This window comes from Elephas maximus, chromosome 5, assembly GCF_024166365.1.
Source record: "Elephas maximus indicus isolate mEleMax1 chromosome 5, mEleMax1 primary haplotype, whole genome shotgun sequence".
Classification (NCBI taxonomy): domain Eukaryota; kingdom Metazoa; phylum Chordata; class Mammalia; order Proboscidea; family Elephantidae; genus Elephas; species Elephas maximus.
In genome coordinates, this window is record NC_064823.1 from 103,997,750 (window position 1) to 104,024,613 (window position 26,864).

The 26,864-nt window shown below is 37.4% G+C and overlaps 2 protein-coding genes across 2 annotated transcripts in view; one reads left to right on the forward strand and one right to left on the reverse strand.

The window, feature by feature from the left end:
• Window positions 1–4,233, forward strand: part of IGFBP7 (insulin like growth factor binding protein 7) — an 84,261-nt gene extending 80,028 nt beyond the window's left edge. The window contains exons 3-5 of the mRNA XM_049886217.1: window positions 1,975–2,091; window positions 2,661–2,787; window positions 4,026–4,233. Coding sequence (XP_049742174.1) covers window positions 1,975–2,091; window positions 2,661–2,787; window positions 4,026–4,045 — 264 coding nt within the window. The 3' untranslated portion in view covers window positions 4,046–4,233. The remainder of the gene's footprint in view (window positions 1–1,974; window positions 2,092–2,660; window positions 2,788–4,025) is intronic.
• A 62-nt stretch (window positions 4,234–4,295) lies between these two features.
• Window positions 4,296–26,864, reverse strand: part of POLR2B (RNA polymerase II subunit B) — a 51,902-nt gene continuing 29,333 nt past the window's right edge. The window contains exons 11-25 of the mRNA XM_049886211.1: window positions 25,610–25,753; window positions 25,266–25,405; window positions 25,035–25,146; window positions 21,277–21,431; window positions 20,355–20,553; window positions 19,866–20,034; window positions 14,138–14,234; window positions 13,074–13,168; window positions 10,477–10,727; window positions 10,306–10,395; window positions 9,951–10,058; window positions 9,110–9,223; window positions 8,587–8,747; window positions 5,278–5,473; window positions 4,296–4,479 (exon numbers count right to left, since the gene is read on the reverse strand). Of these exons, the coding sequence (XP_049742168.1) occupies window positions 4,390–4,479; window positions 5,278–5,473; window positions 8,587–8,747; window positions 9,110–9,223; window positions 9,951–10,058; window positions 10,306–10,395; window positions 10,477–10,727; window positions 13,074–13,168; window positions 14,138–14,234; window positions 19,866–20,034; window positions 20,355–20,553; window positions 21,277–21,431; window positions 25,035–25,146; window positions 25,266–25,405; window positions 25,610–25,753 (2,121 nt within the window). The 3' untranslated portion in view covers window positions 4,296–4,389. The remainder of the gene's footprint in view (window positions 4,480–5,277; window positions 5,474–8,586; window positions 8,748–9,109; window positions 9,224–9,950; window positions 10,059–10,305; window positions 10,396–10,476; window positions 10,728–13,073; window positions 13,169–14,137; window positions 14,235–19,865; window positions 20,035–20,354; window positions 20,554–21,276; window positions 21,432–25,034; window positions 25,147–25,265; window positions 25,406–25,609; window positions 25,754–26,864) is intronic.

Genomic DNA, 26,864 nt, shown 5'->3' on the forward strand with positions numbered 1-26,864 from the left:
TTCTAATCAAATACTTGACAGGAACACTGTAAATAGTGTATCAGGCTAATTAGCATAAAATGCTCTTTATTACGAGGCGTAGGATCTAAGGATCAACAGCTCATTAGCTAAGGTTCAATATTTCTATGCTGTAGGTTTCTGATCTTTCTGCTTTGGTCACACTTACATAAAACCCTTAAAGGGTTCTGAATCTCAGTAAATAAATATTAGCTTGGCTAATATTATTCTTAAAGTATTATCAAGAACTGTAACAAATAACTTTCAAAATTTGCTCTGACATAAACTGTTTCTGTCAGCTCCTTGGGAAACTGAAGGAGAAAGATGCCTGTTGAGTAATTATGTTTGTGTTCATGGCATTCACATGAGAAAAACACTAAATTGCCTGGTTTTCTCTAGTAGCAGCAATATAGGATAATCCCAAGGAGGGGAAAAAATAAGAGGCATTCTAAATCAGTAATACTCGCTTTTTTCCAGAAGTGGGAGTTGGCCTCGATCACACATGGTTGCAGAGCCCCAGCCCTGGCATCATAAAGCAGAGAAGATAGAAGGACAGGTTTGAAGCTGAGCGACAGCAGCTAAATAACAGCACAGGGTAGGAGTGGGCCTAGATCACACACTGGAGAAATGACACTGATACAGACTGTACAAAAAACACATACTATGATCTAGTCATCGTTAACAAGATTTGCTTTATTATAGAAGGAAATGAAAAGGAAACTACCTTTTGGAGACTGTAAACCCTTTTTCCTAATTTCAAACCAACATGACCTTGCCTCTTGAAGGAGGCCTGGGCTGGGATGGGATAAACTTCATGTATCCTCTGAATTTTTTTGTAAAAAAGCCACCATTACCAAAAGCAGGAGTACCTGGATGGTGCAAACGGTTAACTCGCTCAGCTGCTAACCAAAAGGCTGGTGGTTTAGTCCATCCAGAGGTGCCTCAGGAGAAAGGCCTGGTGATTGGCTTCCCAAAAATCAGCCACTGAAAACATACTTATGTATGTTCTACAGTGTGTATGCGCAAAAACAAAAAATGAAATAAATTATTTAAAAAAGCTTTATGGAGCGCCGTTCTACTTTGACATGCAGTGCCATGCGTTGGAATCAACTCCACAACAACGGGGCTGGGGTGGGGCTTAAATATTTGTACCCTGTGACTCAGCAATTCCACTTCTAGATATTTATGCTACATGTATATGCATGAAGAGGTTATAGGTAAATTTTATTTTTCTATATATTTGTATATATTTTCCAAAGTTTATATAAAGAACATAGTTTGCATTTTTAAATGAGGGGGATAATTAGGACAATATTCACTATTATTGGCCTTGAACCAAGGAAACTGAATTTCTTCTTAACCCATTCTTTTGAATCTCATCATGATGCAAAGGGAAGGCACCAAGTTTTGTCACCAGGGAATAATGACATCAGCACATGTGGCAGGCATTTTTGCTCTTAAGGCTTTAGTAAATTATTTGATTAATCTTTAGTCCTCAAAAACGAAGTCATAGTATTGGCTTTGGGTTCCACCTACTCTTCCCACTGATAAGGCTGCCGTAGGAAGAGTCAGTCCCCTGGACTTGGTCTCCCACATGAGGTTCCAAGCATCAAGCCTAGCACTGGTGACACAGTTTGTCAGTTAAACAAGCAGGGCTGGCAAGAAAAGGCCTGGTCCTAGAAGCAGAATTTACAAGGGTACAAGGAATGATGATAGCCAGGGGCAGGAAAGTATGGCCATGTGTAGTCCCCAAACATGCAGAAAAATCTATGAACTTAAAATATATAAGCTTAGAGGGAAACTGGAAGGAAGAAATACAAAGGATCTGTATTTGACAAGTATTCAGGAAAGGGTAGTACGTGAGTAGATGCTGGTTTACAATCTGATGTACACCCTGTGCAATTCTAGGAAGTGTGGCCACTTCTAGATTGACGATTCAGTGCAGAGAACTGAGACTACTTCCTTTTGTTTTTGCAGGTTAAAAGGGGTCACTATGGAGTTCAAAGGACAGAACTCTTGCCTGGTGACCGGGACAACCTGGCCATTCAGACTCGGGGAGGCCCAGAGAAGCATGAAGTAACTGGCTGGGTGCTGGTGAGTTCCAAGAGCTGCTAAGGACTTGATTGTGAGGATTACACAAAGGTGCCCAGTGTGCTGCCATCCTGGGAGTTAATCTTCCATCCCTTGGGAACAGCCCTTCCACAGGACTGAAGCTTCTCTTCCAGAGGGAACTGAAGGAAGAGCTGAGGTTTTTGGATGTATAAACAGGAATAAATTTTTTTCCCCTGAGATTTCAAAGCAAATTCTCACAGGGAACTAAATTAATTATCTTTATCAATTGTTGATTAATAATGATTTTACTTGACCTTTGACACTCATGGATACTCATGGATAGTACTTAGAGTTTGTGTCCTACCAAGGTCTCCCTCAAACTGATATGTGTACCTATCCAGTTTTTCACCTATGCAGTTTGATCAAAACTTTGACATTTTCTCAGAGTACGAATTGTCTGGACAGACCAAATATGATACCTGTATCTAAGTCTCTTAGCACAAAGATTTGCACTATGACTTTACCACATCTTAAAAAACTTATGAAATGATGACCTAATTGAAGATACTGGAAAAATACCAGAGAAGACCATCATTCTTTCTCTTTCATAGGTATCTCCTCTAAGTAAAGAAGATGCTGGAGAATATGAGTGCCATGCTTCCAATTCCCAAGGACAGGCTTCGGCATCAGCAAAAATCACAGTGGTTGATGCCTTACATGAAATACCAGTGAAAAAAGGTCAGTAATAAATCCCACCATCATTTAAAAATGACTAGTGGTTTTGCTTAGTAAAGAACAGAACCAAGTCTGAAAGTACCAGACATGGCTATTAATTAATTTCTGTAAGGGTAACAATCCACAACAGCATGAAGTATGCCATCAAAACGTACAGCACATGGCTCCAAAAGAACATTTGGATGGATGATGCAATGTCTTTACTATGACTTAGATGCCTTCACCTTCTCTTACCCTAAAACTCTACTGGAATGACTTGTATTTCCCATAACTTTCTATCTACATGGCATTTTTCCTTTATGCTGTGACTACTATACTAAATTCCCATCTAAAAGGAAATGATTGTGGGCAATCCTGGTCCTTCACTCTGTGCTTTATGAGAAAAAGCCAGAAAAGACAGTATACTGTCAAGAACCCAACTCTGTTCTGCCTCCACTTCACTGCCAAAAGGCTTCCTCTTAAGCACACATCATGACAGTGTCCTAGCAACACTACTTTACATTCATATAGTTCTAATAGACTGATGTCTGGGTTGGCTTTCACTTATCCCAGAAATAAGCATTTGTCAAACCATCCCATCGTGAGGATCACTTAGCTGTGGTATAAAACGAAATATCAAGTCAAGATGTGTTTGTCAGATTCTTTTCAGCCAAGATGTGTAAAGCTAGGAGATGATACAAGCCAGTTAGAGCAGCAGCTAAGAGCCGTGTCATGTCTCATCTTGAATGAGCGCTGGATGACACTGGAAAGTTACTTAGCCTCTCCAGACCTCAACATACTCGTTTATAAAAGTGCTCTTCCAGTTTTCTACAGTAAAACCTTTGAAAGCCAGAACGTGTGTAAGGCAGAATCCTGTCAGAGAAGGAAAACTCAAATATTTTCCACTAACAGAGAGCGAAACAAAAGTGGTAAGATTGTGCACCCTATCCAAGGCAGAAGACTCACGAGGCCTGGGAAAACAAGGCTGTCCCATGGAGTTCTGGCTCTCCCAGGTTTCACTGCATGATGAGGTCCATCTCTTACAACAGGTCAGCACAGCAAGATGGTCTTCCACATCTAAAATCATAAAGCCCAAAGTGCACAGACCACTCCGGCACATCATTTCTACAATTACTCATATATCCCTTTATACCCACACTTTAACATCTTCATTTGTTAGAAAAACAAAATTACCTGAAAATTAAGAAGCCAACCATGTTCATGTAAGTAACTAATTTTTATCTTTTTCTTGTTTTAAACAGGTGAAAGTGCTGAGCAGTAAGCCTGCAGGATGTATCAGGCTGCATCGCTTTAAGTAGTCATGGATAACCACAACCCCTGTTCTTGTCTAATAACCAGTTTCTTTTAATCCAGTCCACTAATGCTTTAATTATATTCACTGGTTTTACACAAAAAATTACAAAATAAAGATAACACATCAAGACTATCTACAAAAATTTATTGTTTATTTACAGAACAAAGAAAGAAAAGCATGCATTATCATTAAGACAAATAAAATGCTTTTTTGGGCAATGCGGTACATATTTGTTTTTTTAAAACAAGGTATCATAGAAACAAGATACAAAAGATATTTACAAGTATCTTGTTGAGAATTTTTTCAAAGATCTAAACACTCATCATTCGAGGTGCAATACTCATAGACATAAGTTCCTGAAACAACAGTTTGCACGCGTAAGGCATTCGCACCAAAGAAATCTGAAAAGAAAAAGCAGATAGTAATTAGCAGAGCTGTACTGAAGTGCCCTGACTTCTCCACCCCAGAAAATGGTTAAGAATCAGTTCTGCAGATGATGAATAAAGGAGTTGGCTGGTAACACTCATCCTGCTACCTTGGCTAATCTTTCTCCTAACAGCCTTTGGTACTTCACCCTTTCTGCTAGGCATAAATTATATTCATCTGCCTCAATTAAAAGGTTTAAGAAAAACTTGCTGTTTAAAAATTTCTTGAACAGGCCTTATTGTTTCCAAAGACGAAGACCAAAAAAAAAAAAAAGCCATTGCCATCAAGTCAATTCCAGGTCATAGCAATCCTCTAGAACAGCAGAACTGCCCTGTTGGGTTTCCAGGGCTATAATCTTTACAGAAGCATACTGCCACATCCTTCTCCTAGAGAGCCACTGGTGGATTCAAACTGCTGACCTCTCGGTTAGCAGCCAAGCGCATAACCACTGCACCACGTGGCAGTCTGCTTCCGTAAAGATTACAGCCTTAAAACCCAATGGGGCAGCTCTAATCTGTCCTCTAGAGTCGCTATGAGTCTGAATCAACTCAACGGCAATGGGTAAAAGATGAAGAGCTTAGAGAAATTACCACACTAAAACTAGTTTTTCAAAAAATGAAGTTATTTTTTATCTTTTCCCTCATTTAAAACTATGAATCTTTCAGAGGTGTGCTCTCAACATTGTGAAAATGCTTATCTGTTTCAGCACACTGAATCTGCCTAGATGGTTATATCCTAAACAAATATCAACCGCCGGCAAAGGCTATACATACCTGGGTTTTATTGCGGCAGCCCCTGCACTCATACGTATGGGTCCTGGTGTTAGCAATGGCCATTATTCCACAGAGATTGCAAACGTGAACTTGATATGGATCTGATGCCTCAAACAACCGTTCTCTTAAAAACTGGGCTGCTCCATGGGCAATCTGACAATCTCGTTCCATTTCTCCAAAACGCAGGCCACCGTCACTGTTAAGGAAAAAACAACAGATTACTTTGTGCTTATTTTCTATTATAAACATCACCTTGGCTATGGGCAAAGGTCAAGATTGTTACTAGTCAAGGAGAAGAACTAGGCTGTAATTCTCACACCCTAGCATTCTCTCTACCTGGTAGGGCGAAAAGTTTAACAATTATTTGATGTGCCTGAGAAGACCCTCAAATGCAGTAAAGCATTAGAATCTCAAGTACAGCATATAATTTTCCTCATAAAATACAATGAAGTGCAGTAGAGTCTCACGCTAGCATTTAGCTTATTAGAATTCAACTTTATGCTCAAAAATGAGTAATAAAAGAACCAATCTAAATAGAGCAGCTTCTCAACAAATGAGTCTCCCAGGCAAACTAACCTAAAATGATCAATGCGTGTTAAATAATGGGAAGAGCAGGTGAATGATTACAGGTTTCCCCAACACAGACGTGAAATGCATTGTTCAGACAGCCAGGAAAGTGGATGGTGATGGCTTCCTTGACGGACTTACTATACAAAATATATCAAATAAGCTTAAATCACTGAGTTCATAATGATTTTACAAAAAAAAAACAAAAAAAAAGCACTGGTCACGTCTGGAGGATGCTAGAGAACCAACTCATTATTTTGAAGGCTGGTAAATAAAGGGGAAGAGCCAAACACTTATCCTTCCCTCACTATATAAACTGTGTCAGCAAGTAATCAAACAGCTGAGGAGATGGTTTTGTCTATAGACGTACCCTGGGTTTTTTGGGTTTTATAGAAGTACTCTAGCTAGTAAATGAAGAAGGAATGATAAAATTAGACTCTCACCAGTTTGCAGTCCCTATTTAATTAAAGGCCTTAGGCAATAATCATTACCGCTGCTAAATTTTAAAAAGAGAACAACCAGATACGGGAAGAACACAATACTACCTACGAAGTATTACCACCAAAAAATTCAAACTCTAAATCTTATCAAGCCTCTAGATCTACGGAGCCATTTACAAGGAAAACGGGACAGAGAAAGGTGTTGTACATAGCACAGGATGCAATCAACAAAGTCCAGACTATGATTAAACCCTCCAGCTCAAACAATCCAGTTTCTTCAAAAAGTAAATTATAAGAAAAAAAAAATAGTTAAAGGGAAATCTATAGATTAAAAAAAGAGGGAACTTAAAGAGACACCTATCAATCAATTGTGAGGCACAGACCGATTTGTATCCTGATTAAAATCAACTGTTACAAATTTACTTGAGAATCAGGAAACTCTGAACACAAGATATTTAATGACATAATGAGAATACAGTTTTGTTTTGTTTTGTTTTTTTTAATCCTAATCTTTTAGAGTAGCAGTTCTCATAGTGTGGTCTGTGGACCTCCCAAGGGTCAAAACTATTTTTATAACAATACAACCTTATTATTTGCCTCTTTCACTGTGTTGGCACGTGCCCTGATGGTACGAAAGTAACTGAAAAGACTGCTGGCACCTGAGCACAAATCGAGGCAGCAGAACCAGGCTTCACTAGTGTGATAGTCTGCACTGTCATATACTTGCAGTGAAGGACAAGGAAAGCCAATTTCACTTAAGAATGTCCTTGAAGAAATAGTAGGAAAAAAAAATTATAGTTTTATTAAATGCTGACCCTTGAGTACATACCTCTTTAACATTCTACGACAAAGTTGGATGTTCTCATAAAGCACTTCTACCATATACAGAAGTTAGCTAGCTGGCTGTCTCAAAGAAAGCCCCTTCCATAATTCGGAACTAGTCACTTTTTCATAGAACATCTTTTTTACTTGAAAAAACAACTGAAAGATCAACTGTGGTAATTGAGACTTAGGTATTTGGCTGCTATTTTCTTGAAAATGAACAAAGTAAGCCATTCAAGAAAAACAATTTTAAAGCACTTCTTGATAATTATAAAATTTGAGCTTTCAAGTGAAAATTAGGATTTTGGAATACCTATATCCACCACCGGGAAACTCTGGTGGTGTAGTGGTTAAGTGCTACGGCTGCTAACCAAAGGGCCAGCAATTCGAATCCGCCAGGCGCTCCTTGGAAACTCTATGGGGCAGTTCTACTCTGTCCTATAGGGTCGCTATGAGTCGGAATTGACTCAACAGCACTGGGTTTGGTTTGGGTTTGGTATATCCACCACCATGGGCTTGAGAGCTTCCCAATGCTTAGACTTTTCTAATGAGAGTGGTAGCATTAACAAATGTGATTTTTTTTTTTTTTTTTTTTGTATAATGAAATATGTTAACATTTGAAAATCCGCATAACTCAATTACATGAACCAATATTTTCCAAAGGATCAATTATGATATTATAAAATTATGCACTGGTAAAAGATCCATTCAAAGTGCAAGACAGGACAGTGGATTTCAGTATATTAAGTACAAGAAGTTCAAAAAAAAATTTAATGTAAGTACAAAAATACACCATATTGTAATTAACCTTTAGAAAGCTAACACTTGTCTAGTTTTGGTGTAGCATCAAAGAATATCCACAATTATCTGAAAAGGTTATTAAAATATACCTCTCTTATTCAATGGCTCATCTGTGTAAGGTCAGATTTTCCTCATATACGTCAACCAAAATAATATATTATAAATGGAATGAATATAGAAGCACATACAAGAATCCAGCTATATTTTAGTAAGCCAGCTCATTTAGGGGATTCACAAGTATGTAATCCAAGGTCACTCTTCTTGTTAAATTTTTTATTTGGAAAATACATTTTTCATTTAAGATGTTATTTATGTTAACATATAATAGGTTTATTAGTGTTATTTTTAATAAATTAATATTCAAAAGTTTCTCAGTTTTAATTTCTAATATGATAAAATATCAATAGATATAACTCACATAAACAAAAGCTCTTTGGGGTCCTGGGATCAAAAAATTTAAGAACCACTCTTTTATAGATACATACTGAAATATTTATAGGAGGAACTCTATCTGGGTTTTGCTTAACATTTAAGTAAACCAATTAAACATTTAAACAATTAAAAACAATCTGGGGTTGTTGGGTGGGGGAGATGGGTAAAACATGACTGGTCATGAGTTGACAGTTGTTGACATTTTCCATAATAAAGGGCTAAATGATGACGATGATGCAACTCTTACCGAGATCTACCTTCCATGGGCTGTCTATTAAGGATCTGAATAGGTCCTCTAGCACGAGAGTGAATCTTATCATCCACCATATGCTTCAAACGCTGGTAATAAGTGGGGCCAATAAAAATTTGCGATGTGATTTTTCGACCAGTAAACCCATTGTACAGGACCTAAAACAGACACGGATTTTAAAGCGCAGACTTAAAAATATTAAACAAGTTCGAAGAGTATATACACAGATACTGTATCATTCCATTTATAAAATCAAACAGACAAAACGAACCTACAGTGTTAGAATCTCGGCAGTGGTTACTCTGAAGAAGAAGGTAATGACCAGAAAAGGGGACACTACACGGCTTCCAGGCCTAGAGAGTTCTGGTCATTTTTTTTTTTTTTTTCCTTGAGCTGGATGCTAGTCTCATAAGTATGTGTTACACTTCAACAAAAGGTTTAATTTTTTTTTTTTTAATGAAACCACAGGCATACAAAAAAGAATCCAAGTAACAAATTACTAATGTCAGTGCAAAGATACCTCATTTCCCCTGAGATGGTAGCCATATTCAGATAAAAGGTTAGAAATCTTCTGCACGTTGACAGCATCATTAAAGGGAGTGGCATCACCAATTTCACCCTTGTTGGCTGATACCTTTAAAAAACAAAATTGTCGTTAGAAGGTTGCTTTCCTTTAAAAATACATTCAATGAAAAAAATCCTTTCTATAAAAGAGAGGGTTTTGAACTTAAAATCCATGTAGGGAAAGCTGTGATAGCTTAAAGTTCATTTTATTAATATCATACACAAAGTATTTATAAATAAGCTAATTTACCTAAAAAGAAAAACAATTATAATAAGCCTTCAAATAGGAAGCTGTCCATGGAACCAGGCACAAAAAGAATGAAACTCCCAAATACTTCCGACAGCTTAAGGAAAATTACATTTTAATACCCTAGAGCCAAGCCATTCATGTTTTAGGCTGTAGCCATTCTATCTTAACAGGACACTTAAAAATAGAAAACCTCCACTGAAAGATGTCCTCATAGCTAATAATATAACTACAAAATAATAAAGTTCACAGTGAACTAGCTACCAATGAAATAACTCTTCATCTATAGAAAAGAACCAGTCAAAAGGGATAACTGTGTATGTATGTAGGGGTTAGATGTAATAAATTTCACAAGAATTGTGACTTAGCCATAGCTTTGCAAACTTCTAAAATAAAATAGGCATAATCGTAACAAATCTGAAAACAGGAAAATAAATAAATATCAAACTTTTTCCAAAGTACTCTAGCTCAAAAATAAGTGAAATCACCTATCATCATTTTTTTAAGAAAAATCAGTTTGGAACCTATATTTTTAAAGAAAATCTCTTACCTTCCCTTGAAGACATTCAATCAAGTGACCGATAGTCATACGAGAGGGGATGGCATGGGGATTTATGATGATATCAGGGGTGATACCTTCACAGGTGAAGGGCATGTCCTATAAGGAAAATTGTAAAAAAGAGACTTAAGGACACTCAAATCTCTTAGCTATGGAACAAAAAACTAGAACTAATCTGAAACTGAACTTCTATATATTCTGAATTCGCACAACATGGTATGCTTGTATACTTATTAAACACTACAATTAAAAAGTCTTTACCACTTTCGGGGTCTTCAGTCAAACAAATTTTAATTCAATAAAATATTCAACAAAACTCTGGGGTAGAGGTGAGAAAGACACCTACCTCTTGCCTATACTGAATACCACAAGTACCCTTCTGACCATGTCGACTAGCAAATTTGTCTCCAATTTGTGGAATTCTAACAGAGCGCACCTGAAGGTATATAAAAATAGGTTAGTTCAGTCTGTGTGGTTTACTTTCTATAAATAGCTACATGAACCAAGCTCTACTCACCCTTATTTTACAAAATTTATATCCTTCCTGGTTGAGAGTTACCATCACCTGATCCACAATACCCGTCTCACTAGTTCTGAGGAAAGTGCTACAGTCTCTCTTGGTATAGCGTCTATTAGTGCTCTCCAATTCATCTTCGTTTTCTGGCAAGGTGACTGTTTTGCCTATGATAACATCATCTCCTGATACACGAACCCCAGGAGCTATCAGACCATCATCATCGAGCTTGTCATAAATGGCGTGCCTCATGCCTGCAAGGAAACAGACATGGAAGTTTCTGAAATGGTATTACCATAGGAAAAGATTAAAAACCACACTCATGAATCAGTTCCAAGTCAGAGAGAAGTCACAGGAATCTCTAACACCATAAACAGTGTTTAGTAATAACAGAATTCCCTTATTCTAAATATTATAAACTACTCTGAACTCTGTAATACCAAAGTCTATAAAGAAAAAACACTGGGTTGAGTCTTAGGTATCTGGGTTCTCCTATGACAGACATTTGCTAGGTGACTTTGGATAAGTGTGCAACCAGTTTCTGATCCCTACATTACATGAAAAAGAGTATCTATGTCCTCTACACACATCCTCACACAGATATTTTGTATTTCATCTTATACACAAAACCACTCACTAGAAATGGAGTAACAGGAAAATGCCTAAGGAGAAAGAATACATTTTACTTCATGCAATGCTACAAGGAGTGAAATTTGTAGCAGGGATACCCCACTTCTCTGGGACATCCTATCCTTTACACTGTATATACAGTTTTTAAATGTCTGTGAAAATAAATAACAACTAGAAAATAAAACAAGAGTGTTTTTTCCAAAAGAAGTATAAAATAAAAAATAATATACAGTTTTTAAATGTCTGTGAAAATAAATAACAACTAGAAAATAAAACAAGAGTGTTTTTTCCAAAAGAAGTAACAAACGCTAAATATCCTCTCACTGTTTATTTTTGAATTCTTACAAACACTGTGTGTGAACAAATATTACAGTCATACCACATACTAAGAATCTAGTTGGGGTGGGGGTGGGTAGGTCCCATGCAAATGTACAAGCTGAGGGACACAGTACAAGTGAGAATGAGGCTCTGAGATGCGTTCCATGAAATGATGCAACCTCTCTGATTTCCTGAATATCCTACTCAGTGCAGGACCAGCTCAGGAGGAAAGGTCTATAGCAAGCCCACTCCTAGATGCAAATACTATTGGCAAATATATATATTTTCTTAAATATGAGCTCTTAAGAATGACAAAGGAGCACTGGTGGCCCAGTGGTTAAGCACTCAGCGGCTAACCAGAAGGTTGATGATTCAAACCCACCAGCCACTCCACAGGAAAAAGATGTGGCAGTCTGTTTCCATAAAGATTTACAGCCTTGGAAACACTATGGGGAAGTTCTACTCCGTCGAACTGGGTCACTAGGAGTCAGAATCGGCTTGATGCCAATGGGTTTTTCTGGTTAAGAATGACATGAAAACACACCACCACATGGCAAAAAAAAAGGTAACATAACCCAACAAATCAGGGAGGAACAACTCAGAAAAGGAGAGTGAGAATGGCTGCACAATTTAAAGAATGTAATCTTTGTACACGAAAAAATTGTTAAATTAGTACCTGTTTTATTGTGTATAGTGTCAACAACAACAAAATAAAATTTAGGAGGAAAAAAGGAATATACAAGCAAAACTTCTTCGAATTTAAAGTCCAACTATCCTAAATCATATTTTGGCTCAGAGTTACAGATGTGAGAGTTTTCTACATAATATCGTCTTCTGTACCAACAATATACTGTATATGTAGCTTTTTTTTTTTTTTTTAAGTGTGTGCCATTGTTGCTTCTGGGATTTTTTTCCAAACTACTGACAATATTCTTGAAGTTCTGATGCTGATACTTATTGATCTTACCAGAAGAGACTGAATTTCTTATCAGTAAAAGATAAATATTCCTTCTTCAAATGGTATACAGACCGAAATGGCAAAAGGTTTTATTGTCCAGTCATGTCACCACCAGCAATGACAACCAAGATTGATCACACACAAGCAATGACAACTGACTCATGACAGCTGCCTGAAAATACTAATTGTAAAATATCATCAGTTTTAAGATATATCTCAATTTAAAGATGTAACAACATGAAAAAGTTGCCTTAGAAACATGAAATACAATATAACTGTGTTTTTTAAGTTGTCTTCTTAATCTTAGATCTGTTTACTTCAACACGGAAAAATCGCTAAAAGCTGAACTTCCGTCATTCTTACACTGCATCATACAATTTAGCAAATAATTTATCATAATCTTAAAATACGCTGTGGTTGTTTGTTAAGTTTGTTCTCTCTCCCCAAGTAGACTACAAGTTCCATTCAGGAATTTTTCCTGTGACTCCTCTCATACTGCTTACGCCACTGTTTCCCAAATTTTGTGTAATAACCCATTAGAGTGTCATGAAATCAATTAGCAGATCATGACTAGTACTTATTTAATAAATAAAAACTATGAGTACCAAAAAAAAAAAAAAAAAAACCCACGAAATGAATTAAGAAAGCCGTACACAATTATCCTTGATTTCTAAAATTTAAATGTATCACTTACCCTGGCACGTTTCACGTGTAGGCTTCTCAAAAACTTCTTCTTGATCAAATCCTTTTTTAGACTCCTGTTCTTTGTAAGACCGGTAGAAAACAGACCTAAAAACACATGGTTCTCAAGGTAATTTCTGTTTTTCTTTAATAAAAGAGCTTAATAATTAATAATTTTCACTTCATTGATATTTGGGAGATGAGATAATTGAAACCATGAATCTGAGACAACAGTAACTATATTGAGAATAAAAGTAAAATCCTAAACGCTATCACATCAGCCACACAAGCAGCGTTTGACCCATAACCCTGACAGAACTGGAATTACCCTAATCACTTTTATAACCACCCCAGGATCTGCTTGAATTGTCCACTGGTAAGTTTTTGACATTAAGCTATAATGTCTACCCCCGCTCCTAGTGCTGGTCTCTGAAACAACACAGGAAAAGAAAAAAAATCCATTCCCTCTTCTAAATTCCCAGTTTTTTTAACCAATCTTCATATGCCATGGATTTGAGATCAATCTGTCTGTCAATATGACACTAAAATTGAAGCATAATAGAAAAAAGAATGAAAGGAAAACACAGCATAACTTTAAAAATAGTTATATATGGGTCCCAAGATCACAGATTTATTTTTAATTCTTCTTTAGATGTTTCTATACTATCTAAATGCAAACATGTATTTGCTTATTAAAAAAAAAAATGGCTCAAAATATTAGCATCTGAAAAATCCTGAGATAGGAGAAAAAGTGTCTTCAGGTGTTTGTTGCCATCCACTAGGCCTTCCGCTTTCTGCAGGGGGGCTTGATTTCCTCACACTACACTCTATATACAGGCATCCACACAACAGCATGGTCATCTACAAAGCTTCATGAATGGAGATGAAAAGAGTAAATATCTTAACAGGAAAATTTCTATCTGCTGTTAGATCAAAATGTCTTTCAGTCTGACCTTCAGAAGCACTAATAAGTCTGGATACATACAAGTCAATCTTATTTTTAAAGAACTTTTTTTGATTACAAAAATTTCTATTTCCACTGTATCCATGTTTTAACAAATTTTATAAAAAGCAAACCTGAAAAAGCCTCGGTCTACAGCTGAACGGTTCATGATAACAGAGTCTTCTTGATTATAACCAGTGTATGATGCAATGGCCACAATTGAGTTGATACCTGAAGTGCATTTAAGAACACTCATTAACATATCATCTGGGAAACAAAGAAAAACTGACCCTTTCTTTTAAATCAATTTGATTTAATCATACGTGCATAGATACTTGGATGTTTTTGTCATAGTAAATGGTCTACTCCTCTAGGAATGGAAATTTGTGAGGCAATCACTCTGCAATTTAATGTTTAACAAAAGGGAATCCTAAGACCAGTCATTCTCAGTGTATCTATTCTTATAATCAGTGATTATATATGCAAGTCACTTCACATTTATGAAGTGTCTCCCCAAACCATGTTTTATGACCCTCAGAGCAACCCTGTGCCATAAACATGGTAAGCGTAACTATTCTCATAAATCACAAAGAACCAACTAAATAATCTGTCCATGATCCCAAGGCTAATAAGTGAACCCAAGGCTAATAAGTGAAGGGATCAATCCCAAGCTCCTTGTCTCCTGATTCCTGGCTTTAGGTTTGAGCCTGGAACTACCCTCTTCCTTCTCCCGGGTATGCTGTGCTCCCAGGAGGTAAGTCCCTTCACCCCATAACCTTATTCTAAAGTATCTGGGCAAGTCTGGGACCTCAGCTAAGTTTAGCTTAAAAGAGAAAACTTCCAAATGATGTTTCTAATAGTTTTTTCTTAGCTTAGAAGTCCAAACTCAAGAAGCAATACAGTGAAGAGGAAAGAATACCAGAAAGAAAAGATGGGAGGAGAAAAGCCTACTTCTGGCCAAAAGGAAAAACCTTAAGAGCATAAGCCCTGGAATTAGATCAGAGTTTAAATTCTGGCTCCACATATTTCAGTTGTGTAACCTTGGGCAAATGACTTCACCTTTCCTATTGTTTCCACATTTGTAAAATGGAGGTGATAAACTATCACTATTACTACATCAGTTTACATCTATTCCTCCCTTACTAAATAACAGGTATTGAGCCATGAGTTTTTAACCATTTAATCATCATAAAAGCTTCATGAAGTAGGTACTATTATTGTTCTCATTTGGGAGGTGAAGAAACATCATAAAATTCTCATGATTCTTAGAGATAACATACGTAAAGCACTTTGGATGCTGTTTCACACAGTTGAACGCTCAATAATAAGTAACAGTAACTTTGTTAAAAATACCTATTTGTGGACTCAAGGACTATAATATACATATGAAACATAGGATTACAACCCACCTGTCAGCCAGGTTCAGGCATACCTATGGGAATTTCTTTCTGTCGCTTTCTCCTCACCCACTTAGAGGCCACAGCTCAGCACTGAGGAGGCTCTAAAGTCCCCTGACCCACTTTCAGGCTAACTTTTACCACAAGGCTCATTACTCCCAGAGGACTTGCTGACCAAGGTATCATACTCCACTACAGAAATAGGATTTATACCAATCAAAAAGGCACTCCTTGGGATAACATGATTGGCCCTTTCCCCAGGTCAAGCTTTGAATTTGACATGCTGATATGTCTGGCAGGGCCAGGACCAAGAATTCAACCGGAATGATCAGGAGACTGGTTACATCAGCAGATTGAGCAAACAGGTAAATATGGAAGGCAATGGAAGCCAGGTTTCTCTCTGTTGGAGAATAGAGTTCTAGAATAAACTCCACGATGTTGGACAGGGACGAGTGGTACTGGTCTGAACTCCTGATAATTAAATATAATATAGAGATATAAAAATAGATACAGATGTGTATATGTATTTACGTGCAGGCATACATGTATTTCCTAGCTCTATTAGCTGAAAGGACCCAGAAACGGTAACATTCTAATAACAACGAACATACCTAGCACCCAGATTTTGGTTTCTAAATACTATTGCTCTTTGCTGCTGTCAAGTGGACCCCCTACTCATGGCAAACCCATGCTCAATGAAACAAAATGCTGCCTGGTCGTGTGCCATCCCCATGATGGGCTGCGGATCAAATTATTGTGATCATAGGGTTTTTACTGGTTGATTTTCAACTATCCTCCACTAAAAGGAGAATGGCTGAGTCAAAGTTTAGGGCACAGAAAGTACAGGACGAGAAAAAACGTAAGGAAGTACTTAAAGAATAATGAGGACTTATCAGGAGTCATACTGAAAGTGCTCCCACTGGTCAAATCTGGGACAATTTGAGCATCAAATCGGAAGGAATGGTGGAATCAGAAAACGATTACCAATAGTAAAACTAAGGGCTAAAAGTCTGATAGGGAAGGGGATATTCACATCACCTCAAAGTATCTCCTCAGAAAAAGATTTATTAATTACTTCCTAATAAGTACTGAAGGTCCACGTAAGTGGTACAAACGGTTTGTGCTCGACTTCTAACCTAAAGGTTCAAACCCGCCCAGCAGCTCTACAGGAGAAAAGGCCTGGCAACCCGCTTCCATTAAGATTACAACCAAGGAAACCCTATGGAGCAGTTGTACCCTGTAACACATGGGATCACCATGAGTTGGGACCCACTCAACGGTAACTAATAACAAGTACAAAATACTTATAATTAACAAAAAATGCAGAAACCTGGCAGACACCATCTTAATCACGTGGTAAAAGTTCAAATAACTCATAACTGGAAAACTGACAGCATGTGCCTCCTGATAGGACGCACTGAGAACAGAACAACACTTCCGTGCCAGTCCTGCCAGAAATTCATACAATCAATCATGAGGAAACAACAGTCAAACTAAAATTGAGAGACAGTGTACAAAGTTACCGGCCTGAACTCTTCAAAAATGTCAAGGTCATGAAAAACAAGGAAAGACTAAGAAATTGTTCAAGACTGAAACAGACTAAAGAGACATGCGACTAAATGCAATGCATGATCCTGGATTAGACTGCAGACCCATAAAGGACATTACTGAGCTAACTGGCAAAATCTGAATTAGGAACTATGGACTAGATAGGTAACAAGGTTAACCTCCTGAATTTGATGGTTGTACTGTGAAGAACATTCTTGTTTTTAGGAAACACATACTGAACAACTAAACAGTAATGTGGCTTCACGTCTGCACCTTACTCTCAAATGGTTAAGAAAGAGAAAGAGAAGGAAAGGGGAGAGAATGAATAAGGCAAATATGGTAAATTGTTAACAACTAGAAAATCTAGATGAATGGCTTATAGGAGTTCTTTGTACTAGTCTTAGAACTTTCTCTAACTTTGAAATTATCTCAAAATAATAAAGTTTTTTAAAAAGGTAACATGTTCAAGATACAAAGACAGAACGGCGCCAAAAGGCATGCAGTCCCGACCTGCCATGCCCTCACCATGTCTTATCAGTACCAAAGGAAGAAACATTTGATTTCAAATTCAATCCTTCACCTGTATTCCTTTCCTCTTTTAGCCCTAATAAACTATGTTATCTAAATGTTGAAGAAAACCCAGCACTGCAAGCATAGCTCAAAGATATAAGCATAATGTAGATAACCTAACAGATTTTGTTTTTCCCAAGAGTAACCTCTTGTGGAGGACTCTGAAAATAAATAATTCTAACCTATGAGAATTTGCAATCAAAATGTTAGAACCCCTATTATAGTTAAAAACTAAGAGCCATTGCTTACAAGGCAAAATGTTACCTAAATTGAAAGCCAAAATTCTGCTCACAATACTGTCAACAAACTATACTGTGTCCTTTAATAGTCAACATTTTCCTACCTTCCACCTTCTCTGCACCAGTTTACCTACTGTCCAGTTTTCTTGAAATACCCTCCTGCAAAACTCCTGACTCTCCTCTTTATCAGCTACTTGTCACAACTCCTCACCTGATTTCTTTTACTGCACGCCCTTAACAATAGTGCATTAAGTTCTGTCTCTGGCCCTTTCCTCACACTCAATTCTCCCTAAGCAATTTCATAATAGTATCTATCATTAATATAACAAAAACTTCACAATTCTACACCCAACCTTCTTTCAAACCACATTTGCAACTCACAGCTGGAAGATCACTTCTTAGATGTCCTGGCAGCAACTCAAAATCAGTATATCCCAAACTGAATTTATTATCTTACTTCTAAAACCTCTACCTTCTTCTAATATGCTCCCAATCTTACTAATATCACACCTCTCCTCAAACACTCAAGCCAAAAACACCAGCAACACTTTCAATTCCTCTCTTTCCTCTCTTGATCATTGCATATCCAAACAGTCATCAAGTTCTATCAAGTGTATTCCAAAAGATATCTCAACCATCATTCTTTTTCATTTCTATAGGACCTCACCTTTCCTCACTTAGACTATTACAAAAAAAAAAAAAAAAGCCTCTAAATTACCTCCCTCTAATCTGCCCCTGAAGAAAACAGCATCAGGATTGGAGGAATATTCGTTAACAACCTATGATATGCAGATGACACAATACTTCCTGAAAGTGAAGAGGACTTAAAGCACTTACTGATGACGATCAAAGACCACAGCCTTCAGTATGGATTACACGTCAACATAAAGAAACCAAAAATCCTCACAACTGGACCAATAAGCAACACCATGATACATGGAGAAAAGACTGAAGTTGTCAAGGATTTCATTTTACTTGAATCCACAATCGACACTCATAGAAGCAGCCATAAAGAAATCAAACAACATATTGCACTGGGCAAATGTGCTGCACAAGACCTCTTTTAAAGTGTTAAAAAGCAAAGATGTTACTTTGAGGACTAAGGTGCGCCTGACCCAAGCCATGATATTTTCAGTCGCCTCATATGCATGCAAAAACTGGACCAAAGAAAGATTGATGTCTTTGAATTATGGTGTTGGTGAAGAATACTAAATATACCATGGACTGCCAAGAAAACAAACAAATCTGTCTTGGAAGAAGTACAGCCCAGCCAGAATGCGCCTTAGAAGCATGGATGGCGAGACTTATCTCATGTACTTTGAACATGTTATCAGGAGGGATCGGTCCCTGAAGAAGGCCATCATACTTAGTAGAGGGTCAGGAAAAAAGAGGAAGACCCTCAACAAGATGGATTGACACAGTGGCTGCAAAAACGGGCTCAAACATAGCAATGACTGCGAGGATGGCACAGGACCAGGAAGTGCTTCATTCTGCTGTACATAGATAGGGTCACTATAAGTCCAAGACAGCTCGACAGCATCTAACAACAATGTACCCCTTACACCGCTAACAGAATGATATTCCTAAAAAAAATTTCTAATTATACTACTTCCCTACTCTAAAAGTCTAGATGGGTCCTCATTCTCCAAATAAAATTCAATCTTCAGGCTCTCTCCGTACTATGATACCAATTTTCACTCCTATATGCTCACACTGCAGTCATGCTAAACCGACATGACTACTGACTGTTCCAAAAATAGCATCTCATGCCTTTACGCCTCTAGACCCTGCTCAAGCCATCTCTCAAATGCAAATACCCTTCCCCCTGACTTTACTCCAGTTTAAAATGCCACCTCCTGAATGAAAATGCCTCTAGACTTCCCACAGGAATCAATCACTTTCCTTAGCTCTTGCTTCTCAATCACTTTATACCTCCAGAATACTTTTCACTGACCTATCTTTTTATTTAATTGTGTTCAGGTTTCTCACACTACAAATTCCTTAAGAACAGGGGCTGTATCTTATGCATTTTTAACTCTCCCAAGTGCCCAGAAAAATACCCCATGCATGGCAAAACCTTAAAAACTGCTGCACAAAACTGAACATACCTGCCGGGAGCTCTCTGAATCGCAGATATTCCATAGACCTGGTGGTCACAAGTGGTTTTTGAGGATAATAGAGAACGTGGGCCAATGTGTCCATACGAACATGAAAATTGGTAATATAAACTCCCATAGCCTGCTTACCCATAGCAGACTGGTATGTGTTTCTAGGGGACTAAAGGCAGAAATGAAAAGCAGAATCAATGAAAACTTAATTACCTCAAGGAAAAGACTCTACAGGGTACTACATTAATAAGAAATATGGTAACTAAAGTTCTTCTTTTTTTCCCCAGAAAGATAAGTGATAATCATGTGAAATAACTATGGCAATTAAGAATGAAACAAGGCACTATACATGTCAAACACTGATCTGTAGGAATACATAGCCTTTTCATTAAAAGCCTTTTCTTCTGGAAAGAAATACTGATTAACCTCTGATTTCTATTCTACTTCCTTCGGTTCCTCACAGATGAGAAGATAAAAAGTGCGACCAACCTGGTTATGATCAGGAAAGGGAATAATAGATGCACAGACACCAAGGATCATTGAAGGATGAATCTCACAATGTGTGTATGTGGAACAATAAGCTACTTCCTTCTCCTGTAAATCATCTGGAGTCATTGCGAGCATCACTGTTTCTTCTTCGAGGGTATCGATATATTCTACTACCCCACTGGCCACAAGATCCTGCCAGCTGGAAAAGAAGAATTCACTCAATTTCTTCATCTCCTGATTAACTACCTTGGCCTCCTAATTAATAAAGAGTATTCTTCCACCTATATGCACCAATATGGAAAGGGTTCCAAAATAAACATATTATTGTTAACAGTGGAGAAAGTAAGTTGCTGAACAATACATACAAAGTATAATCTCATAACTACTATTATTAGTTTGTTTTGCTTTATTTTAAAGCAACTGTAAGCTGCATGTGAGGGGTGAGTATGTAAGTATATAAAGTCTGGAGGAATATACACCAAATTGTTAATAACGCTTACTTTTGAAGAGGGGAGTATGAATTGGTGGCTTTTATGTGACTATACATATTGTTTGAATTTTTTTACAGTAAGAATGTATACATTCATGTATTACTAAGAACAAATTTTTTAAGCAGGTTCTTTTTTTTTTTATTAAATTTCTTATTAGGTTTTAACAGGCCACAAGGACTTTCATTCTTAACAAAACCCTACAAATCCCTTGCTTGATAACAAAAATCAAGGAAAACAAATGTGACTGCTAATGGGTACAGAGTTTCTTTTTGGGGTGATGAAGTGTTCTGGAATTAGATAGTGGTGACAGTAGCACATCCTTATTAGTATGCTAAAAGCCACTGGGCTGTACACTTTAAAGGAGTGAATTTTATGGTATGTAAATTATATTTCAATTTTTAATGCACAATTTTCTCACTGCATGTTCTTACCTGTAGTTGTTATATTCTCTCTCTTTCAACTGGTCAATATGTCTCTTCTTCAAAAGGAGCTTTTGTTTTTCCACTATCAGAAGTGGTCTACAAATACGGCCTGCATCTGTATAGATACGAATCTCCCTCTCTCGAATATCTCTGATCATAGAAACCTATATATAAAAAGACAAAACAGTCTCATAAACTTTTATTTTCTCCATACCATTAAGGCTTAGGCAGAAATACAATAAAATTACTAATAAATTTCTAGAGCAACCAATTATCAAGTAAAATGGGTGAATCTTAGTTTATCATTGTTCAACATACTAGAAACTTAGGTATAATTTAAAATTTTGTAGAAGAAAAGTTCTAACCTTGGATTATAGGGCTGAACAACAGCATCTGGTAATAATGTCATACAAGCGAATGTGAAATAAAGGAAACTTTTTTTTTTTTTTGGTACCAGAAATACTAGTTTATGAGAATTTCTTGTTTTGGTTCTTTGTTAATTACATATACTTCACCTTGTTATCCTTCAATAACCAAGCCTTTGGGAGCCCTGGTGGCATAGTGGTTAAGACCTTGGCTTCTAACAAAAAGGGTTAGCAGATCAAATTCACCAGTCACTCCTTGGAAACCCCATGGGGCAGCTCTACTCTGTCCTATAGGGTCACCATGAGTCAGAACTGGCTTTGACAGCAACAGGTTTAGTTTTTGGTTTATATAGCTTCGCCTTGACCATACTTTCCCATTTCTAAAGCCTGACTCCTCACAACCACCCATCAGACCAATGGCTTATAATCTAGCTCTCCAACAGCCATTTTTAGCCAGCCGCTTGTGACTATCAAGCACTTAAAATGTGGCCAGTCTGATTGAGACATGCTGTAAGCATAAAATATAAACCAGATTTCAAAGACAGGGCAAAAAAGTAAACTAGTTCATTAATATCTTTATACTGACTATAAAAAAATTATAACATTTTGCATTGTATCAGGTCAAATACATTAGGCTTATTTCACCTATTTCTTTTTCACTTCTTTAATATGGCTACTATAAAATTTAAAATCGCATATGCGGTTCACATTATATTTCTATTGGGCAGTGCTGGTCTAAAAATGTAATATTCCTAGAAAGTATTATCAAACATATTTTGGGAAAATTTGCAATAAAGAACATGAGAATTATTTAAAGCAAACTGCAAAATTTTGAGTACCTATATGTAAAGAAGTCAAAAAGGAAATAAGAATTTACAAGAAATTATCTTGATCAAATATATGATTTTTTCTTTTACACAATATTTTATTACGTTTTCCGTGAAAGTTTACACAGCAAATTAGGTTCCCATTTGACAATTTCTGGACAAATTTTTCAGTGACATTAGTTACATTTTTCACAATGTGTCAACATTCTCTTTAACTGTGTTCTGGTTGTTTTGATCCAATATGTGATCTTATAAGTCAACCAAGAAATGAACTGTCAATGACTTGGGAAACTGAAAGACAGATTGGTACTTCCCCAAAAGAGCATTTTAAAAAAGTGAGAAATGGTTTGAAATCATTACCTGAGTCCTTTTATTTAAAAAAAGGATTGGGATTACTTAAGAAAGGAGGGGATTTGGGTTACCTGGTTTAAAAACAACGGTAAACTATCAAAGCCTGATAAAAACACAAGGGTCTCTAAAACTAAAGAGTGAAAAGCCAAGAAAAAGAAAATGTTCAAAGTTCCTGGTCCACTTCCTTTCCTTAGAAAGCAACCTGCGAAGAACACTGCCCATGAAACAAAATGCCATGAGTGGTGTTCTAAAGTCCCAGAAAAGATAGTGGGTTCAAATGCTTTTCCTTGAATTCTTAAGAGAACAAACATTCCTAATATAATTCTTTTGTCTTAATAAATCATACCAAACCCAGTGCTGTCAAGTCGATTCCGACTCATAGCGACCCTACAGGACAGAGGAGAACTGCCCCATACAGTTTCTGAGGAGCGCCTGGTGGATTCGAACTACCGACCCTTTGGTTAGCAGCTGTAGCACTTAACCACTACACCACCAGGGTTTCCAGACATGGCCCCTGCCCCTAAGGTGCTAACAGTGTAGTGGGTGATGCAGGGAGATAAATCAATAGTTACTATAAGGTATAAGTATTATACAAAACCAAACTCATTGCCATCGAGTCAATTCCGACTTATAATGACCCTATCGGACGGGGTAGAACTACCCCAAAGAGTTTTCAAGGAGCAGCTGGCTGGTGGATCCGAACTTTTGGTGAGCAGTCAAATACAACCACTGTACCACCAGGGCTGCACGTATTTTCCAAGAGGTATTTAAGCAAAAGATGTTATAGCCATGGAGAACTAAATCAGGAGTTGGCAAACTGCCTGCCAAATCTGGCCCCACTCACCACCTGTTTTTATAAATAAAATTTTATTGGTTTACATACTGTCTATGCCTGTTTTTGGAAACCCTGGTGGCGTAGTGGTTAAGTGCTATGGCTACTAACCAAGAGGCTGGCAGTTCAAATCCACCAGGTGCTCCTTGAAAACTCTGTGGGGCACTTCTACTCTGTCCTATGGGGTCGCTATGAGTCGGACTCGTCTCGACAGCAGTGGGTGTGGTTTTTGGTTATGGCCATTTTCGTCAAAACAGCAGAGTTGAGTAGTTGCAACAAAGCATAAAATACTGAGCATCTGATCCTTTATAGAAAAAGTCTGCCAACCCCTGATCAAAAACAAACTAGGGGGTCATGCAAGATGTCCTGGAGGAGATGACAGTTAATACAAGTTTTGCATAATAAGTGAGATTTACCTGAAAAAAGTAATATACTTCCTTCTCCTCCCCATCCCCCGTTTTTGGGGGGGGGGAATAAAAGAGAGGGGTTACAAGCATTCCAGGTTGAGGGACTGGACCCATGAAAAAGCCTAGAGGACTAAAATAGCGTGAAGAATTTAACTTTACCCTAGAAAACACAGAAAAGCTAAAGAAGGCTCTCAGCAGAAAAGCACGCCTAACAATAAACATTAACAAATTTCTCCCCATAAAAAATACAACCAATTTGGTTCCTGAGCTTTCTCTTCCTCTGTCTGCTCTCCAGTGAGGCATGCTGTGCCTGCCCTCAGGCTATAAAAACACCTGGGTCAAAAACCAGGGCCTGCCAGCTCAAGGGAGGCCCTGAGCGGCCAAGCTCTTCATTAGGTGTAAAGGCACCAGCTACCGGTTAAATGTGTTACAGTTTCTCTCCAAAACTACTTCACCTAGGCAGGCCCCAAGGTACGGACGTAGGGGAATCAAAAGCTTCAGCTATATCTCTCAACACAATACACCAAAAGCAAAAGATCTATTCTGAGGAGTAATAAAGCTGATACTACATTTTAATAGTTAAAAAAATCCTAATCCCAAAGCACTTCAATATCCAAGCAAATAGAAGAGAATCTATTAATAGGTGTATCACATTTTATAAATGAAAATGTCTGGATTCAGACAAAAAAGAAATCAGAGATTCTCCATTTACAAAAAGATTCACAAAGGAATTTCTTTTCCCTTAAATATATTTTAAGTTCTAAAACTTAAATTACATGTCAAAAAATTCAGGAGCATATCTAAAACATTATAGTAATCATCTTATAAATAAATTAAGCTAAAAATGTCACTTAGAAGCCTTTGACAATACACTTTACAATTCAAGGGAAACCAGTGCAAAGAACAGACGTTAATGAAAAGATAACATTTACTAGTCTTGTGCCTTGCGTACAGGTCATGCCCTCTTAACTAGTTCAAGACTTACTTCAGAGACAATAATGTCCATCTGACGCCGCAATTTCCTTAGGGTGTTCATAAGCTGTTCAGGATCTTTATGTATTCCAACCCAGCAGCCATTAACGAAAATCTTGGTTGCACTAAAACGCAAAACCAAAGACATTTTGTACTTAACAATTCTATACTAAACTATAACCAAAGACTAATAACAGTATTTAAAAAAAAAAAAAAAGAAGAAGAAGAAAACATCTATACATACTCAGCAATAGCTGCAGGAGAAATTTCTTCTAAATTTTCCATACTCCATTCTTCTAAAAATTCCAGAATTGGAGATGGTTGAGATCCAACTGAAATATAAGCCATCAGAGCTAAATTTTTCACAAGTCCTACAGCATGGCCCTAAGGAATAAACAAAATATTACTTAACTGATTTAACATGCCTATCAAAATTCTTTTTCCTTTAATTTAAGATTTAGTATGCTAATTTTCCAAGACCAGTTCTCTAAACCACCCTGTAAAATACAAACCTAACTCTAAAAGTAACTATGTCCTACATAATTACTAGCTGACTTAGTATCCTACACATAAATTCTAATGCATTACCTCTGGGGTCTCAGCAGGACACACCATTCCCCACAAAGTATTATGCAACTGTCTTGGTTTTGCTAGCTTGCCGTCTCTACCAATAGGAGAATTTAAACGACGCAGGTGAGAAAGAGTAGATGCAAAAGTCAGGCGGTTCAATACCTAGAAAAAGATAACAAATCTTTAAAGTTCGGGCATTCCTGTGATTCACACTATCATATTTCTGGCAAATACTAAAATGAGCAAAGTCATATTTTTACATACAACGCATTGAGTGTCAAACTGTCCCTACTACCCCTCTTTTCTCTACCCTCTCCCTGGATAATTTTGTTCACCCCCATGACTTAGCAATGCTTTACAGGAGAATGACGAACACATGATGTACAGTGCTAACATACCACACAAATGTTTTCTTCATGGTCTGTCTCTGAACACTGGGTATTAGTTCCATGACAGCAGAAATTTTTTTGCTGTTATGTGCTCTGCTGTATTCCTAACACCTAGAACATTATCTGACACTCAATAAAAGTTAAATTAAATGCTACCAACTCACACTCCTTTGATCACAGCAGACATCCACTAATCCATCCCAGTACTTTTTGCAGACTAAGATCTCTGAATCCTCAACACAGAGATCGCACATCCATAACTAAGGTAATACAGCAGGCAGCTCAAACTCAATAACCCCAGTAACAAATTCACCATCTTCCTCTAGCCCAAACCTCCTTCCTCTTCCTGAGTTTCCTCTAGTCATGGTTAACAGCATCAGCTGTCCCTTAATTTTCCAATTTTGAAATCACTGGTGTCTCTGACTTCTTCCTTCCATACATTAATAAACACATTTTGTCAATCTTATTTTCAAAAAATTTTCTTAAAAATCCAACCCCTCTATTCCCAATGTCACGGCAATGGACCAGCCCCTTACCTCTCACCTATACTATTGCCACTGCCTCTTAATCCCTATCTTGTCCCCTCCAACCTACCCTCCATAGTTACCAAAATCATTAGAACATACATATATTCACATCATTTTCCCATTTAAAAAATAAACACGACCCCATCAAATACAGAAGACCATGACATTAAAGCCCTTTTTAATGAAGCCCCATGCCCTTCCCCTACCAGTCTCCTGACACTCCCAACATACACTCTCTCACCCCCACATCTTTGACCATGCTATTGCCACAGGATGGAATGTACGTTTCCACTTGGCTCTGCCTGCTGAAATGTTACCGCCTCTATAAAAGCCATCTGATCTACCTCTGGGAAGAAC